Here is an 18,953-nt window from a genome sequence, read left to right as displayed (position 1 = left end):
ATCATATATCAAATCGTTAAACCAAAAAAAACCAAACCATGGACAGAATAATTTACCTTTTCACCTTCTTCACCTTTGCTACCTGCAAAGCCACGTTCACCCTGGAACACAAAACAATAAAATAAACAATTCAAGCATACTTCAAATAATTGCATAAAATAGTTTTATTGCACTGAATTTTTATTATGGGATTAAAACAGAAGAAATAATTTGGATTGTTATTATCTCACCTTCAAAAAGATGTGAAACCTCTACAAAAAAAATGACACAACTTTCCACAGTTTTGTCGGTTAACAGTAGTCAATCAATTGATTTTCCATTCAGCCTAAGGAATCTTCTCGGCTTTAAAAATTCTGAACTATTCACTGATGCTAAAGCCACTCATAGCAGTCCTAATATGCATCTGCAGAACCAGTTTTAACACATTTATTTCTATTAATACCTTATTTTTAATTTTTAAATATGACTAGCCAACTGTGAAGGCCTCCAAAACCCAGACCAACTGACAAAAAAATACAGATATAATTTACTGAAAGAAAACTCATTCCTTTCACTTTGAAAAGCGCATGCAAATACCCAAGTATTAGAAAAAAGAGAGGACTGAGTTTTGAAATATTAATTCAAGCTCAGCTTATTTCAGCATACTGAATTCTTTATTTGATGATCTTTCAATACAAAGGCCTGTTATAATGCTCTGTCAGCTCTAACTTGCTAACTTCTAGCTTAGAAAAAGATCTTAATGTACAATCTTAGTATGTTAATGTCTTTGTCAAATAGTCTTCAGCCTGGCTATAACAAGAATAACACCTGTTTTAGATCTTTATTAATGTATACTTGTACGTTTTGCAAGACATACAGCAGACATACAACCAAAATTCTATACTTGTAGGACAAAAACTAATAAAAATCCCCAAACGCTCTCTTCCTCTCTCAAATAATCTATGGGGAGATGCTTTGCATGACTTTGCCAGTCTCTATAACTCAGTCTCACCACCTCAGTATAAGGTACATGATTTTTACAGGACTGAAGATAAAGAGACTGGGAAATCTCCAAAGTAAAGCATAAGGTATTTTCTAAATTACTTTCAAAAAATTAGAGTGAGCAAGCCTAAAATTTCTTTCACCTTTCAGAGTGGCATTTCCTTATGTAGAAGTCTAAGGCTTAAGTGAGGTTAACTATAACAGCAGTGTGCAACTTGCAAAATTTGTAGCAGCATTTTGTCAAATCTTTCAACTGATATAGCATCATGGGAATGAAATTCAAAGCTCTGGAGATGTGCATGTATAGATTATCAAATAGTTCTGGAGTTTTCATCAACCACCTACAGTGGCTGCTTTTTGTTTGCTTTCTTTTGCCTGGGGTGGCTCATGCAATCAACAGTTTAGGGGTCAATTTTAGAAGCATGCCCAAGACCAAGTATGCAAAATGAGATCTAGTGAAATAACTTTCCATATGTCCTCACCTAAAAATGAGTGGTTAGTTACTGAAATTATTTCTGAATGAATGCAACTTCTGTTTTGCTCATCTGAGTTTCCCTTTCTTGTGAAAGGTTGGACCAGAAGATCTTTCGAGGTCCCTTCCAGCCTGGGTTGTTCTATGATTCCCATTCTTGTACATGTGTTGGACATACAACACAGATAACACCTATTCACTTTTAACAAAGCAAAATGTTTTCCAACCAATCTTCCAGCCACCTTACTGTCCATTTATCTAGTCCATGTCTCACAGATTTGACTACAATCATATGACTGGAGACTGTGCCAAAAGCATGGCTAAAGTCAAGATATACAACATCCACTGCTCTCCCCTAATCCACACAGACAGTCATTTTATCAGAGCAGGCAATCAGGTTGGTCAGGCATGATTTGTCCGTGGTGAATCCATACTAGCTGTTCCGAGTCACCTTCTAGTCCTTCATGTGTTTAAAAATGTCTTCCGCAATTTGCTATATAATTTTTTCAGGGACAGGGGTGAGGCTGACTGGCCTGCAGTTCCCTGGATCTTTCTCGAAGATGAATGTGCTATTTGCCTGTTTGCAATCATCAGAAACCTTCTCTAATCATCACGATGATGGCTAATAGAGAGGGCAGCCTTGCAGTGTCATCGCCCAGCTCCCTCATCATCCCTGGATGCATAGTTTGGTATCTTGCAAATGTCCAATTAGCTTAAGTGCTCGTTAACAGCTCTTCCCCTTCTGTGGTTAATGACTCACACTCTGCTTCGAGGTTAAGTACCTGGGAGGCCTGAGGGTAAACTTCATTTGCAAGGCAAAAAAGGCATTGGGTACTCTCAGCCTTTGCCATGTCCCCCACTCCGTTATGGGTCAGCATTTTCTTCAGCCTTGTTTTTGCTACGGATGCACTTAACAAAAGCCCTTCATGTTGCCCTTCAAATCCCTCATTAGTTTCCATTCAAGATAGTTTTCTAACTCCATTGCCACATGCTCTGGCCGTGCCTCTATATCCCTACTGGGTAGCTCACCCCTGCTTCCACTGTTTGCTTCCTTTTTGCATCTGAGCTCAGTCAGGAGCTCCCTCTTCATCCATGCTGGCCTTCTGCACAGCAAAATGGACTGTTCTTGGGCTTTTAGGATTCTCTCCTTGAAAATCAACTGGTTGAGCTCCTTAGGCCTACAAGGACAGTCTCAATCGTTCCCTGGCTTCCTCTTTGCCAGACTCAACAAACTTACCTGCTTGAGACTCTCCTCAAAGTTCTTGTTTTCTAGGCCCCTGAACATACAGTAGCTCCCTGCTGGACCCTCTCTGGTTTCTCATCTCTTGAAGAAGTGAGGGTGGAAAATGCCCCACAATGACACAGCATACCAGATGCAGTACCACCTTCCCCTGATCTGATGGTTGCAGTTTTACTAATGAAGTTCAACATGTGGTTCACTTTATTCCCAATAGGAGAACATTGTTAGCTTATACCCAGCCTCATGTCCACCACCAGGTCCTTTTCAGCAATGCTGCTGCTCAACCAGTCACTTCTCTACCTGGACCAGGGCATGGGGTGATTAACTAATTCCTTCTTTTTCAGAAATACAGTCTAAGTGTCCAGATATTTTGCACATATTGGAATTTAAAGAAATTATTTCCAATTAGTGAAAATAAGAAATACAGTCAATAGAAAGTGTAGAGAAAGAAGTTTAGGTAACTTCCACCTGACAACATTAAAAATATAACAATATTAGCCACTGGTAAATTACTTCAAAGAATGCTTGTTTTGCAGAAATAAAAACATGAAAGTTGCAAAATTAAACATTTATGACTGACTTAAATTCTCTTTTCTATGGCAGAATCCTCATATTAAGTTAGGAAAAACGTTTCACACAAGTTTTTTCATGGTCAGTGATTATTCTTGATACTCACTGCAGGATTGCTGATCTGATTTTCAGTGTTTTAAATACGCCAGCAATACAAGTCAATGAGATCCTGGCTTTGAGCATATAAATTGATAGATTGTGGTAAGCATGTTGAGGAACTCAATGCTGGCTACCTCATCTGCAGAAAATAAGTTCCTTCCTTCCCTTTGTGCTACATTACAGGAAGTATCTGCCCTAAAGATACACAAATTAGCCCTTTGCATCAAGGTCATGCTGCAGAACACTTTCTTGAAATTTTAATATGAACAAAATCTTTTTTTTTTTTGGTGTAGTCTCTTAATTTTTGGAAGCAGCAGAGCTATTTCCCCTACATTTTTCTAAAAGGAATTAGCTGGACAGACACATGTGACATTAAGATTTCATTCCAAATACTTATGGTTAAGCACAGCTGCAAGCAACAGAAAACAAAATCTGACCATGAAAAGAGTCAGGCAACTTTAACAAACGTTACCAGCAAATGTCTCTTTTTGCAATTTTTGGCCTTTCTACAATATTCCACCTCTGTAAAGGAGCAAAAGATTAAAATGGAAGAGTGGAAGAATCAGTGCTGTCCCTCTGTCATTTTGCAAAGATCACGAGACCCTCAAATTTCAAAACTTTGAGTCTGCTATTTTGTGGTTGGAAAGACCTGCACAGTTTTGAGACTTAGGTGACTGCTCTTAATGCAAAAGAATACTGACTGGCAGTTTTGTGCCACTCCACCTTACATCCTTTCTCTTTTGAAAGAGAAGCTGGTAGTAAAGTTTGTCTGTCACATTATACAACTCAGAAATTGGATATGTTATTCAAATCCAATTTATCTAGATACTGGACAGCTGGCAAAACAGATGCTAAGAGCAAAAATACATAAAATGAGACTGCTTTATTCTTTTACTTTTTTACCTTGGAACCAGTAAGACCAGGTATGCCAGGAGCACCTACTAAGCCAGCTTCCCCCTGAAACAAAATGTACATAAGCCATCATTTTACAGACCTAAGTCATGATGGGGTAAATTAAGAGGAGAAAAAAAAATCTGGACACGTATTACTTCTCATTCCTTTTCTACAGAACAGTTGAATTGATTTCTAGGGTTGTTTACATCTGTTGACTTATATTTGGTTAAAATATATATCACTTTCAAAATACTAGGCAATTAACAATGACAGGTTATCTAACTATGCAGCAGATAGAGCTGCAGATTGCTTCAGACAACTGGATGACAAAAAAGAGATTACAGAGTTTGGACCATGTAAAAATCTTTTGAGTTTTATGTCAGGCCCTGACTCAGAAAAAAATACTTCAGAAGACACTTGTGTACTACCCAAGTACCTAAAATGCTAACAAGGGTGCCACAGCATCCACTCTCTCCCTTACACCTATTAGGTGCTTGAGCCCACAGGGATGTTCACTTAAACCATGAAGTCCCACAGCGAGTTGTACATGTGAAGCAGACCTGGTTTGTAGGCTTTGCTCACTCAAAAGGGAGTTTCAAACCTTTTCTCAATTGCTAGGGGCGTGCCCAACATACTCATCAGGAGGAAATGCAAATCTTGACCCTGCACAACCAGGCAGACAAAAATCTGTTTCTCTTACTTCTTAAGTGAATGTTCTGTATATGTTGTGGAATTACTCTGCCCTCTACCCCATGTTTTGAAAGAACAAAATATGTCAGCTGTACAGTTGACTGTTGGTCAACCCTTACCCCCCCAAAACCACTTTCTCCTTGCACTGCCCATGAAAATTAAGAATCTTATTTGTGTTTGTAAATTCAGTTCAAGAAACCAGATGTTTAAAATTTATGCTCAGCAACTGAGCATAAGTATAAACAAGCACCGTGTTCATCAAAAATGTTTTAAGGACTAGTTGAGCAAAAGAAAAAAAAATATTCGGTAGCTCTGAGTTGAAAGCTACAGACAATTCAATTCTGCATTTAATATCAGGCTTTCCAAGGAAGAGGTATAGTTAAAAACCTAGTAATATCTCATTTAAAATATAAAATATTGTAGCCATTTCCTTTTCCATTCCTTCTTAGGAAAGCTTGTTAAACAATTACAGACCTAGTGAGAACCAGGCTTTGCCACTCAAAGCGAAGAACCACCCTCCATTTACAGATTCATGAAATATGTCATCATAAAGTACATTAACTTTGTTTTCTATAAATCTAAAGTTACTGAGGTAAGTTCTCTTAGAAGAATTAATCCGTGCTCATATGACTTCAAGTGGGAGCTTAGAAGACTTATTATAGGAATCTAAAATCAAATGCTTTCTCCATTCCATTCATGGGTCTTAATTCCTTGATAGGAGTTTGTCCTAGTAACTCGCATGCCATCCAATTCAGTTTTCTAGCCAAGCCAGAATTCAACAACAAAAGAAAGTTTTGAAAGTTTGCTTGTTTGATTCCAAGCCAAGCAGAAGACAAACGCCTCACAGACGCAAAAAAAGAACAGAGACAAAGGAAAAACTCCAATCTCTCTTAACAACAGAAAGAGATGATAAAAGAAAAATTACTCATCAGAATGATACAAGTAATTAAGGAAATAAATACAATGAACTCATTATATACAACAATTAAAATACAGCTTGAAATAGCTTGTGAAAATGGCATTTTTCTAACTGAACTCATGGCAGAGTTTTCAATATCTTCCTCCCCTCTGTAAAAATAGATGCTAGCATGCTAGGGAAAAATTCTAATTAATCATTACAAGTAATCTGTGATCTTTCATTTTCTCCAGATTTACAACATGAATTCATAAATATTCTTCATAGTCTAATAGTTACCAGATAATAATACTTCATCTTCTCTGCTATATTGGATTACTGTAAACTAGAAGAAAAACCCCACACTGACTGTTGGGTTTTTTTGTGTGGAGACAAGCCAGAGATGTTTTGCCTTGCACTGTTTAATCAGTGTTCTACAAATGATCATCCCTTCAACACAACAATGCAAAAGTAACCTCCTACATCAATACTGAGTCTTATTAAATCTAAAATGATTAATGTTGTGGTTGATTTAACTATTTCAGAAATGCGTAGTGTATTTATAATCAGAGTTCTCAATGTGTTTATCATTTATTGATTTGGCAGTTTGTAATTGCACTGCAATACCCTATAAAATTAGGGATTCAGTTTATACATAAAGGTTTTCAAGACAGAATAAGGTGCTTGATATGTATGTACTTTGCAACTTTCTTAGAATGCATTTACATTAATTTGTATACCTTGACTTCCACATTTAGATATTTTTCTCCCTAAATATGAGATATTCAGATTAAGAAAGATTTAAAAAAAAGGACTATCTTAACATACAAGTATGTGAACTTTATGAAGTGCGTTGGTTACTTGTACTACCAAACAATATGGTACCAAAAATGAATTGGGTATCATGTTAACTAATCATAACAAAAAAATCCCAAAAACAAACAAACAAAAAGAGTTGAAACTTCTATCAATCACTTGGAATGTGTTTTGCTATTTAGAACATTTTAGTCATTAACACATTTTATAATGGCAAACATGCTGGAACTTCATGAGATTCTCTTCAAGGCTGGGAAAGACATTTACAATTACTGTAAAAAATTTTAAATATTTTGATATGATTCTGCAAAACTGAAAAAACCCCCAAAAACAAAAAACAAGAATAATGGAATCACAGAATAGTTTGTAGCAGCAGTTAAATGCTTCTCTGTCCTCAATATGAAGAACAACCATTTTTCCTTTTTTTTTTTTAAATTTACTGGGGCACTGCCAGGAACTTGATTTACTGAATAGACTTGGTACTCCAGGGTTACTAGCACAGAAACTCATCTCAATAGAAGTAAAATCAGCACAGTCAAACACTACTTACCGTTTTGATAATTTATGGATATGTGCCTTCCATTACACTGAGTATGCCAGACCCTTGGAATAATCTAATAGCCCGGTGCTTTAAAATGAGGACAACTATTTTTAGCATTGCAGAAATGGAGCGGAATGTTCAACAATGTACTGTCAGAGGGCTCAGCAGCATCCTCCCTGTGAAGCACGTACCCAGCCAGTCCAGAGCCACCAGTGGGGGCAGAGCCTCTCCTTTAACAAATAAAAATCCCACACCAATTATACTCCATTACATGACACTTTCCTTAGACTACTGGAATATTTCCTTGTTCCTTTAAACGTGCTCTTGTTAATGGTTAGGATCACCTGATAGAATATTAATTACAGAAAAATGCATTCAGCTAATATTTACTAAGACTCACCCTGTGAATCTCGTAGATTAGTCATGTCAGGAAGTTTCTGCTAAATATTATGACATTTTGGTTTCACTGCATCTACTGATCCTTTTGTTCTCACTTGGCTACCACTGAACTCCAATACTCAGCACTTGCTGGGCTCAAAGGCCCAAATCAGTGCTACCCTTGATGCAAACTTGACCCAAGTGAGCAAGCATAAGATCCTTGCTTAAAATAACCTAATGAAAAAAGGGCTTGGGACAGGTAAACAATTTGTTACCTTTGCTCTGGTCTGCTTCCACAGCAGCAGGTACACCATAGTTTGACCAAGGCGGGTGAGGGCTAGTCAGCGGACTCTTGTGTCCTAGTGATCATGACTCCTGATGCTTTTTTATGTAGCTGCTCAAGAGAAGGGCAAATGAGAACAGCCCTACTAGAATGACATAATCTGAACTCAGAAGGGATCAATTTTTCCTCATTCCTAAACCCTTCCTGATACCCATCTTTGAGACAAGTCTGACTTGCCTATCCGTTCAGGCACCTAGAAGTTAATACAATCCAGATTAAATAACGATTGAAAACTTAGGTTTCAGTGCTTTGCGTGCAATGCAATAATGAATCAGCAGCCAGAGGCAGTCAGAGCTTCAGAAAACAGGGTCATAGGGCTCCTTACTCCAGATTGCAGTCTCTTTAGTTGGCATTGTTGCCTTTTTCGCTATTAGCATGTCTTAAAAAGCACGCAACTCCCACAATTTCTATATTCAAATACATGACACATATTTTACAAATAAATTGCGTAAGTTAAAAGTTTATTTTTATATTTTGCTCCCACAAATTATTTTCATTCAACATGAGAAGTAGAAGTTGCTCTGAAAAACCTAAAAATAAAGGATCACTCCATTTATTTTCATGCATAACTACAGGCCTACATATTGTTTTCTTTTTTCTTTAGAAAACTGATAACCAACTGGCTGAAGCCTTTATGATAGATGTCAAGGACCTGTTTTTATACCATAAACAAAAGTATCAGCAGAAGCAGAGACTTTGCTGTCAGTAGGTGTTCTTTCTGCTTTTGGCAATCACAAGCGGTATTCACTGCTATCACACGTCCTTGAAGAAGTGACAACTGCTGCCTTCTTGACCTTCTTCATCAAGAAGTGATGACTCGGGCCAGAAGGCACGCTTCCAGTCACCACTATTAAATACCACCAATTTCAAACAGGAAAAAAAATGGACTGCAAGAAACTAAACAGCAAATAGAGGAGAAAAATGAAGGCAGAATGTATTATCGGCACATAACCAGGGCCTTGGTAGTTTATGTTTAGTTCTCAGTTGTGCTGCAGAGCTGTGTGTAACCTACACCAGGTGATTCACACTTCTTTCTCCTGCTCTCCCTCCTACAGTATTTTTCAATACTAACTCCTTAGCATCTGTGAACTCCTCAGGGGCTGTAAGGATGGAGCTTTACAAGCAGGGGAAAAGTTCTAGGCAGTGTGGAAGAGCAGTGGAACTGGACAGCTTCTCATTTTGTCTCACTGTGTCTTGAAGGGCTTTTACAATTTTAATTTTCAGACTGCAACAAATGACCCAACTAACACCTTTTTTAATGGGCTACCACTCAGTTACATTCCTTAATATGACGAGTAAGAAGCACACTTACTCATACTTTACTACTGATAGAAGTGGGTAATGTTAAAAATATTTTTTTTTACTTTGTTATTAAAAAATGCAGTGCAGACACAAATTGAAAACAATCCAGTTCAGTTGACCTACAACACCATAGAGAGAGCATAAAGAAAATGCAAACAAAAACCATGAGAAAGCTTCCTGTAGAGTATTGATAATAAACAGTCTTCTGGCTGCAAAAGGTTCTCAAAGATTCACAACCTCTTATGGATGAACAGTTTAGAAAATTATGTCTGTCCAGTTGGATATTTCTATCATCTGAAGCAACACAGTAGAAAATAATTTGAAATGATCTTATACTCATGGACGACTGATAGATTTTTGTAACTATTTTTTTCCCTTACAGTAGATCTGTCAAACAAAAAATTGCTTGACTTACACACCATCTATTGATTTATTGTTAACCCAGGCACAGCATGGTGTCAAAAAATATCTAAACCCTATTAAAGTTTCAACAGAACTGGAAATTAATCTAATTGGCCTTGCTAAAATTTTAGTTGAAATATAATAATGTTTAGTATCAGTTAAAAAGGGTTCTCCAATATTAATGAATTGCTGAAGTCTTTTCAAAATAATAAAATATTTTACAATTATTATACTCACCTTAGTAACTGGAGCCCCAAGTTTATATTAGGAAAGTAAACAGCATAGGTCAACCTCTTAGATGTCAGAGGCCATTCTTTACTTCAGGAATTATTATTATTATTATTACTCTTATTATCATCATCACCACCCACTTCCATAATCTGAAAATTATGGTATAAATGTCACTTTACACTAACAAAGATCTGTCCCACAGACCATTAACCACTATTAAGTCTAATGTCTAAGCATACAGATATGAAATGCAAAAAAGCAGTAGCAAAACTAAGGACTTAAGATGAATGAAAACTAAACAGAGAGCGTATAGAGTGGAATTTCTAATCTAGGAACTAACTCAGATCAGTATTTGTTCTGAAATACTTGTTGGTGTGCTTGTGTAGCTGCAAACCTCCTATCAACTATTGATAGGAAAAGTAGTTAAAGATATAGTTGCTGTGTCTCCATTTACACTCAGAAGTTTAAGACATTCCCAAGAAAGATCTCTCCACTTCAAAAGCACTGCCTTTTGACATTTGATGTATTTTGGAGATGGGCTAGTATTTGGATGAAGAGGATATACCAACCATGTATCTAGGACTCCAACACACATTTTCCCACCTGTGAATCCAGGATCAGCTGATCTAGTGTCAGTCAGCACAGGAGCCCCGGGAGCTGCTCCCTAAAGGTAAGTCTCCATGTGTACCCCATTACTGTCAATTCTGAGCAGCTCTGTAGGAAACAGTGGCACCTCAGCCTAGCAGAGTTGTAACTTTTCCTTTCAGTCCCTTTTCTTAACCTCTTTGAGGCTTATTAGCCTTCTCCATATCCTACGTCTGCGATGCCTGACAGAAAGAAGCTAGTCCGCTATCCGAGGGACAAAGGTTCTCCGCATGAGTTTTTAATCACTCTTTCACTTAAAAACCAGTGTTTTAGAGAATCAACGTTACTCTGACAGCCATTTCTCTGGCTGCATTCCTTTCTCATTCTTCCGATGTTCAGCAGAAGTACTGCGAGTATGCTATATTCTACAGGGTGATATTTCTTCTGGCTATTTTGCAACACTGACACTATAACCCTGTCACTGCAAAGAGCCACACATTTTTGTTAACAGTTCCTGAAGTCTCACCTTCTCCCATCTCATAAATTTGATACCGGAAAAGAAAAATGCTCAGACTAAAGCACAAAGAAAGTGTGGGGTGGGAAGGGGAGGGAACTAAAACTGGCCATAGTCAGTCTTACATTACACATCCTACTGACTGTGACTCTGAGAGTTCACATTAATCAAAGATGATTTGTAAGAGCATCCTGATACTCTATTTCCCTGCTGTTTTTGCCAACAGAGTTGCTATTACAGCAGCAACTAACATGCTACAAAGATTGTCGTTTCTTCCACTCCCAGTTATTAAAACAAAACAAAAATCAGCAAGGTGTAGTTAAATAAACAGACCATCATTGAGACAATCTCCCTCCAATTACGCAGAATGCTGTTATGTAGTTTACAACAAAATCAATAAGGAATAGCATTGCACGCTATTTATTCTCATCTTTTCCGTCATTTCCCACCATCTCTTCCATCTCTTCCATCATAGCCTTGGGTGCATCTCTGTCAATACTGTGTGCTCCTCTGGGCAGGGAATTTCTTTTACTCCAAGCTTGTGCTACACTGTACAAGAAAGTTCCAAGACCTTCTCAGGTTAAGGGAAGACACATGAATGCAACACATAATGGCTACACTCCAGCAGGCTGGCGTTCTCCTTCTATGCCTACTCTTTGAGGGAAAATTTCATTCTAACAAATGGACAGCTAAACAAACATTTCTTGAGATTTTATTGTCAATAGCTATAAAGAAAAAAATGTACATCTTACAGAGGTAAGGGTAACAGGTTACAACCATCAAATAAACTTAACTATGGAGTAACTTCTCCCATTTAGTGCCTTTCTTACTATAAACTAAAATGATCTTATCTTCATTTGCAAGGGAGAATCAGAACTGTCACACACAACAAAAAGGGAGCACAGTGAGAAGGGTGTTAATTCTGAAGAAAGCTGACTAGCTTTTCAGTATCTATGTAAAAAAAAAAAGTCTGGCTTGTGTGAGGTACTTATTAAATACAAATCAAACACCTGTCAACCAGCTGGGCCACGTGTGTCACTGCTGAGCCATCTGCAGAAACACACCCTGTGCCAGTTGCTTTACTTAGCGTGGTCTGGGAACAAGAATCCATTAGACAGAAAGTCAACAGTGGAATTAGCAGCACTTTTTCTTTTAGTGCCCTTCCACTTACTTGTTTGACTTCTTGTGTTTCTATTTTTGGGAGCCTCATGCCAGAGCAACAGCGCTGACTGCTGATTAGACAAGACTTGGCCCAGCCTCAGCATGTCACATTGATTTAACCAATTCAGACTTGAAACACACAGTATAAATCTGAGGTGTTGATAAATACTGGCTAGCAGTGGGAATTAAAAAAAAAAACCCAAACCATCCTGTTTTTCAATACCTATGAATGATAGGTACCAGGTTTTTTGTCTAACAACTTGGTATCTGCAAATGGAAAAAAAAGCAATTTACGTGGAATTTGGAATTTAAAACTTAAATTATAATGTCTAAGCTTTTTTTGGGTAAGAAGTATATTCATTGACACTAAAAATTCACATCTTAGTTGGATTTATTTAAATAATTATATGACTAATACAATTCACTCACCAAAAAAAAGGCAGAGAAGAGTTAATAGGTCACAAGTCACAGCAGCCAACAGTATTATCTTTAACTTTTGTACAGTTTGTACTACATATACATTTTCTATTAGATGAGGCTAACAGTTTTTTTTTAATTTCGTGCATTACTTGTAATAGAAGTTGTTAGCCATGAAGAAAATACTGTGGGTGAAAATACTGCTGTATATAAATTAAATAAATTGCAGTAACATAAGTTATTAATTTTTAAATTATCCTAATATAGATCAATGATTCACCAGGTCCGACATCTAATATTTGGTGAAGTTCAGTATCTAATTCTTCAAAAGAAAACAAACAAAACTAAGCAAAATGTGTCAGACAAGCTATACAGGGCTGCAGTACAGTGAGAAAGTTCCTTCCTCTCTGATTAGTCCATCTTCTGCAACACACTGCTGCCAACTTTTACAACACTAAGTCTTGTAATAACAGGTATTTTTCTCAAAGCTCTACTTCCTGATGAAATGTGAAAAGCTCAGAATATTAGTTTCAAAAGCTACAGTCTCTAGCCCTTGCAAATGAAGGAGGGAAAAGAAAAAAAAAATCTATGTGCCACAGAAACCTCAGAGAAAGAACCTCATAAATACAATTCAAGAACAATTGAAGAAAAATCCTCAAGCATCCCCCCGCCCTTTCAAAGTCTGTAAGGTCCTGACTGAGGCTTTTCAAACATAGCTAAGAATCCCAGGGCCAGGCAGGCTCACAGCTACAGTATTCATGAACCTCTGATTAAGGAACAAAGAGCTGCATTTAACGACTGCATTATTTAACCACCGCATTATTTTTCACTTCCACGTTACACAACACGCTAACAAAAGCCCGTCCTGCATGGCAGCATGCCACCCTCAGTGCTGCTCCCAGCAGCCCAGACCCCTGTGAAATGGACGGTGACCTCTGGTTTCTTCGGCCACACCTCGCATGACAATAGTGGCCGCTGCATGCTGGGCCCCCGTGACTGGCCTCATTCTGCTGGTTATTACGGTTTCATTGCAAACACCAGCGGGTATTCCCTTCCACCCCGAGGCTTATCTCACCAGTGTCGCTTGCCTGAAGGAGCCCATGGCTTTGATGCAGAGCAGTACAAGCGTTAGCGTCTGGCTCCCAAAAGACATTTACACTTTTGTTCTACTGAGGCGTGCTAATCTGATTTTGAAGGAAACCACAAGAGGACAGAAGGCAATGCCACGACTTCCCTCAAATCGTTTAGCTGACAGACTGAGGCATAATTTCGTCTTTTTCCTTCAAAAAACAATGATCCTTTTAATTAAAAAGAAAGGCTCTGCTCACCAACAGTACAGCACCTACAGCAGTCACTAGCACCATTCCCTGCAGAACGGAAATAGCACCCAAGCAGTGCCACTGCATGCAAGGTAATTGGATTCCACGGAGCTTTCTATCGAGAACCGAACTGAACTGCTGTCCTTTAGCTTTAGGAATTGAAAAACCGGGGAGCTCAACAGTTCCTGGAGTTATGAACTGCAAAAATCACCTAATAAGGCAAAAATAAGTCAGCACAGCAGACAGCTCTCCGAATCAAATTTATGATCAAAGGCTATTCAAAACACTTCCTCGTAATGCGGACAAGAGAGCAAGAGCAAGCAAGCACTATGCGTGCTGAAGCAATGAAACAAGTTTTGGAGAACATAATGGTCTAAAGTGTATTTGCCCAGTAAGATTTTTGGAAAGCATATTCATGCATCAGAAAGCTGTAGAGAGCTACTATTTTCACATTCATCCATCTCTTAAAATCAGATGTGTGCTAATTATACACAAAGATATCACTGAAAACACAAAAAGAATACAAGAAACTCGTACCAAATTTGTTGCTGTAATAGAGGTGACCAACTGCCTCATTTCCCAATGGCCAGCAGTTTCCTAACTCAAAGCTTTAATGCAGTGGTAATAAAGCTTACAACTGTAAAACCACTGTCTTTCTTTTTTGAGGCTGATGTATTTACTACTTTACCCGTATTTAAAACCTATTTTTAAAAATTTGCATCGTATTTCCTATTAAAGCGTTGTTTTGGCTTTACATTCTTACAGCTCACAATTCTACTTCGAAAAGCTTTCTGATGTCAAATACTTTTCCCTGTATTAGTGATTATACTTTTTATCTCTGTTGGAGACTCCAGAGTAAAGCAGTACAATCATTTTTCAAAAGCTACATAACTTGCACAACTTACGTCCATGCCTGATCTAAAAATATTGAAATATAACTGATTAGCAATGACAGGAGCTCAGAAATTGGATGACAATGAACAAAAGACAGACAAACTGAATAACGTAGCTTTAAGGAGTACCTATCCACTGCTCCACATGCATTTTTGGAAGCTTTCTCAGAGATGCTGATGAGCTACTCTGGAAATACCCTGACCCCTGTCAAGGACCTGTACAGCACGTGAAATGTGGATGGCACTGTGTCCAGAGATCTTTCAAGACAGCTGCAAGGAAAAGGCTGCATTACTGTAAGCTCAACACCAATGTCTCCTCAGATTTGTACAGTTGCATGAGTGATTGATGCTCTAGGAACATATGCTGAACTGGCATAATAGGCCATATATCAATGGCTCTTCTGCAAAGTCAAATATGCCTTGGAAGATTCTAGACAGGGTTTCCATGGTCTAGCTGGAGCAACGGGGGAAGAAGGTTAATTGTCACAAGGATCTTCATAATGACACAAGTTGATGTGGATGTACATTTAACAAGTTTCTGGTTGTGGATTTTATGACATAGCTGACCATGAAGATCTGACCCTGGAGTAAATCAGTATGGAGATGGGAATTAAAAGCATCTCTGAAAGTAATTTGAAGTCACATGCTATACTAGTAGGACATTTATAATTTTTTTCCAAAATTATAAATTAATGTATATATATTTAAATCATGTTGGAAAACAAAGCACTGGACATTTCTAAGCCATGTTTTTTATTGAGCTTTTGAATTCAATTTCTTAAAAAAAATAATCTTATAATGCAGCAGTTTTCAAACTTTCTGAGGTAGCACTCAGGGAAAGGGGAGTGCTTCCTGCCACACAATGCAAAGTAGGCTATTCAGGAAGTGTTAACATACCCCTTTTGATGTAGCACGCATACCACAAATTGTATCTATACCACATTTTGGGAACCCTCTTACGAGTCATTTCCTTAACTGTACCAAATATAAAAAAAAAGAACCTTGTTGCAAAAGGGTAGTCAAATTTAACAAGAATAAAATAATCAAAAAACTTAAAACTGAAGACAGCACACTGATATTGGACTTGAGAAAACTGAAGTTTTCAAAACTGAAGATAACCATCTCATACAGTTACATGAGAAAACACCACCACAAACAGCATTATATATTCTAGACTTGTTATCTTCTAGCTCACAAAATATGTGAGTTCATGTACACTTTGTTGGGCCATTGTCACAAATACAAGCAAGTGAACAAAGGAAGGAACAATCCTTTTACAGATACCTACTGCACAGTTTCACGTAAACCCAATCTCATTTTCGTGACTCTTGAAGTACAAATAGCACTTGTACAGTTGGTAGAGCTCTTGAAATGTATATTCAGTTTTTTTCTCTCGTTTGACTTTGAACATATATCTAAGTTGTGTAGTGATAAACATTGTATTTATTCACATAAGCATTTCTTTCTCCTTTAAGTCTGTCTAAACTGTTTATTTTACTAATACACTGTGGGACCACCCATACAGTGCAGTAGCAAGGGTACAGCATATTGAATATTTCACTGTGTCTTCAGGCTTACTGTGCAAAATCAGCTATTTTAAAAAGCTTACTGAATATATTTAATATTTTAGGATGTCTGTTCATAATATAGATTATAAAAATTAGTGCAAAAAACTACAACACTAAAGCTAAGCCACTTGGAAGTTAAATATTAAAAGCAAATGCTGTCACAAATATTTCACAAAATGTAGCTTAAGAAACATAGACGCATCATCTCTATCACTATGAATTATATACCATGAACCATAAAAAAGCAATTACTATGCAGGTTTGGATAAAGGGGAACAGACAAAAACAGTTTAGTTTGGTACGTCTTCTGAATTTTCTGAATTGCATTTCTGGCTACATCAGTTATATTTTTCAGAATATAGTGAACAAGAAAGAAGAAAAAGTATTTTCATAATAGAAAAAAATAGACAAATATGGAATGACCAAGAACAGAGTCAATTACTCACGTTCAGCTGCTGGAGTCCTTTGAGCCTTGCTGCCACCAGCACGTTCTCAGAAGCTCAAGGGCTTTTTGGCTAGCGGGACCCATACATACATAAGCCATAACTACCCAAGAGACTTAGTACTTTGTATCGAAGTATATGCCTGGTGGCAACCTATCTCTCAGAACCAGGAACACTCCCACCAAACTTTTAAAGTACATAGACATCGTCCACACCCTAAAATGTGATATGCCTAGCTATTTGAGAGATTCATCTTGACTGCCAAGGCATCATAGACCGGCAAAAACCCCCAAAAACCCAAATAACCCCAAACAGGACTACATCACCTAGCATTCAGGATGTAAATAAAGTTTTAACTTCATTGTCATGGCATTGTAGACCCAGAAGCAAAGAGAAGGAAAGGACTTCTGAGTTATTTGGCAGAGTGACACAAAAAGTGCAGGAAACAGAAGAATCTCAACTATACAGAAGCAAAACAAACCCAGCTTCTTTGAGTTTACAAAAAGCTCAGGAAAGGAAAGGGACAGAATGAACTCCCTGTAAAAGGGCAAAAAGATCTGGAGGTTTCTCCCCCATACCCTCAGAAAAGGTCTAAGAACACATTTTTAAGGCTGGAATACTTGACCATCTACTCATGGTTTGAAGTGTACACCCCCTTAAAGTTGTCAGAACGCCTAGAAGTATACTACAAAAGGAGGATCTAACACACAATATGTTTAGTGCGAAGTCTATTTGTTTCCTGGGCTGGAAAAGCAGAGAGACTAACCCTGTTCTCTCCTGATACAAAATGCATAGCAGTGAAGTTTACCATCCTCATCTGTATCAGTCCCTCAGTAGGTGCTATGGAAAGGACCTGCAAAAATGCAACCTGTATGGAAGTAATAAGAAACTATGATTTCAGTAAGGAGAAACCTGTGGGTCTCACCAACAGGAGAGTCCTCTCACCATTTCAGTATGACAGGAACAGTAGAAAATGATAAAACTTTTTAAATAGGAATACTTTCCTGCAGTGTATCAACCTTGCTCAGGTTACACCAGTGGTGTGACCCTGCACACAGCAACGGTGTGTGAAGACCATTCTTAATGGCAGAGCAATCGGTTTTTCTTGTCATAACAAGGTTAGGTTAACTGCTAGATCAGAGTTGCTTAACTTGCGTAGCCTGGTTTGCAGCAGATAGGCAACTGTCATCCTACACCTTAGAACACTCCAGTCACCTCAAACCTCTGCTTCAGGGACAGATTGAATTTGTCAGACCATACAGCCAGCACTCTGGTGTATAGTATATAATCCAATTATACTAAATGGCTTCAGAAGTGTATCCATAGACAATTTCCCTTGCTAATTGCCAAAAAGTAGGCTAACACAGTGCTTCCCTTAACACGTTTCTTCTGTCTTCACAGACTTGCTTGAACAACTCCAGAAGGCCAAACCATAAAGCCTCACACGCATAGTGATTCTGATGTATCACAACATGCCATTTCTTCTTGTATCATGATTTGACAGATACCTTGAAGAAGTGTCCCCAGAAGGCTAAGCTAACAAAGCAGTCCTGATGGCAGGAAGGGGATCATGGCAACGTATTCTATATCTACTGGTAGTCTACAAATGAAGCGAGTTTTCTTCCAAGGGAGGACTGCTACTCTCTTGTTTTTTTTAAACTACTGCCACAGAACTCTCTCCTCTGATACTATTAAGAATTTCTACTTTGCCCTAAGTAGGATCTACTATTTTAAAGATGTCTCATAAGATAGTTCCCTGAAAAAGGATAGGGATGAAGAAACTAGGTAGTTACATATCAAATAGAGAGTCAGATATGTGTTGGTGTTGATCCACCAACATGGTGTTGTGACTTTGGGGGCCTGAGGTAGGGTTCCACAATGACTGCGTTTGATTCTTGACTCTCTAGATTGGTCATCAGCCTTGTCACACTGGCTACTTTTGCCCTGAAGGCAGATGAGAGGACAGGGATGTTGTGGTATGTTGCCAGTCAGTGGAAACTTCATTTTTTACTTTGGCAGCCTACAAGAACTGCAGTAGAAAAATCAGCAACTGTGGAACTATGGCCTGAACACTCATGTGTTTTCTTTTGGGTGTTAAGGCTATTCTTATGTCACCCTAGAGTCACCAAGACAAACTTTGTTCTCCATATTAGCCCACAGCAGATCCAATCTCTCAATGGCAAGAACCTCCTAGAAGCT

The 18,953-nt window shown here is 38.0% G+C and overlaps 1 protein-coding gene across 1 annotated transcript in view; it reads right to left on the bottom strand.

Moving 5' to 3' along the window:
* LOC104625021 (collagen alpha-1(XIX) chain-like) overlaps positions 1-18,953 on the bottom strand; it is a gene marked incomplete at both ends in the record, with an annotated part of 124,502 nt that overhangs the window by 62,747 nt on the left and 42,802 nt on the right. Inside the window, 2 exons of the mRNA XM_010292541.1 lie at positions 57-101; positions 4,266-4,319. Of these exons, the coding sequence (XP_010290843.1) occupies positions 57-101; positions 4,266-4,319 (99 nt within the window). The remainder of the gene's footprint in view (positions 1-56; positions 102-4,265; positions 4,320-18,953) is intronic.

Source organism: Phaethon lepturus, unplaced genomic scaffold (genome assembly GCF_000687285.1).
Source record: "Phaethon lepturus isolate BGI_N335 unplaced genomic scaffold, ASM68728v1 scaffold708, whole genome shotgun sequence".
In the NCBI taxonomy this organism is placed as follows: domain Eukaryota; kingdom Metazoa; phylum Chordata; class Aves; order Phaethontiformes; family Phaethontidae; genus Phaethon; species Phaethon lepturus.
The sequence above is the reverse complement of the archived record's forward strand: the minus strand, read 5'-3'. Positions and strand labels throughout refer to the sequence as shown.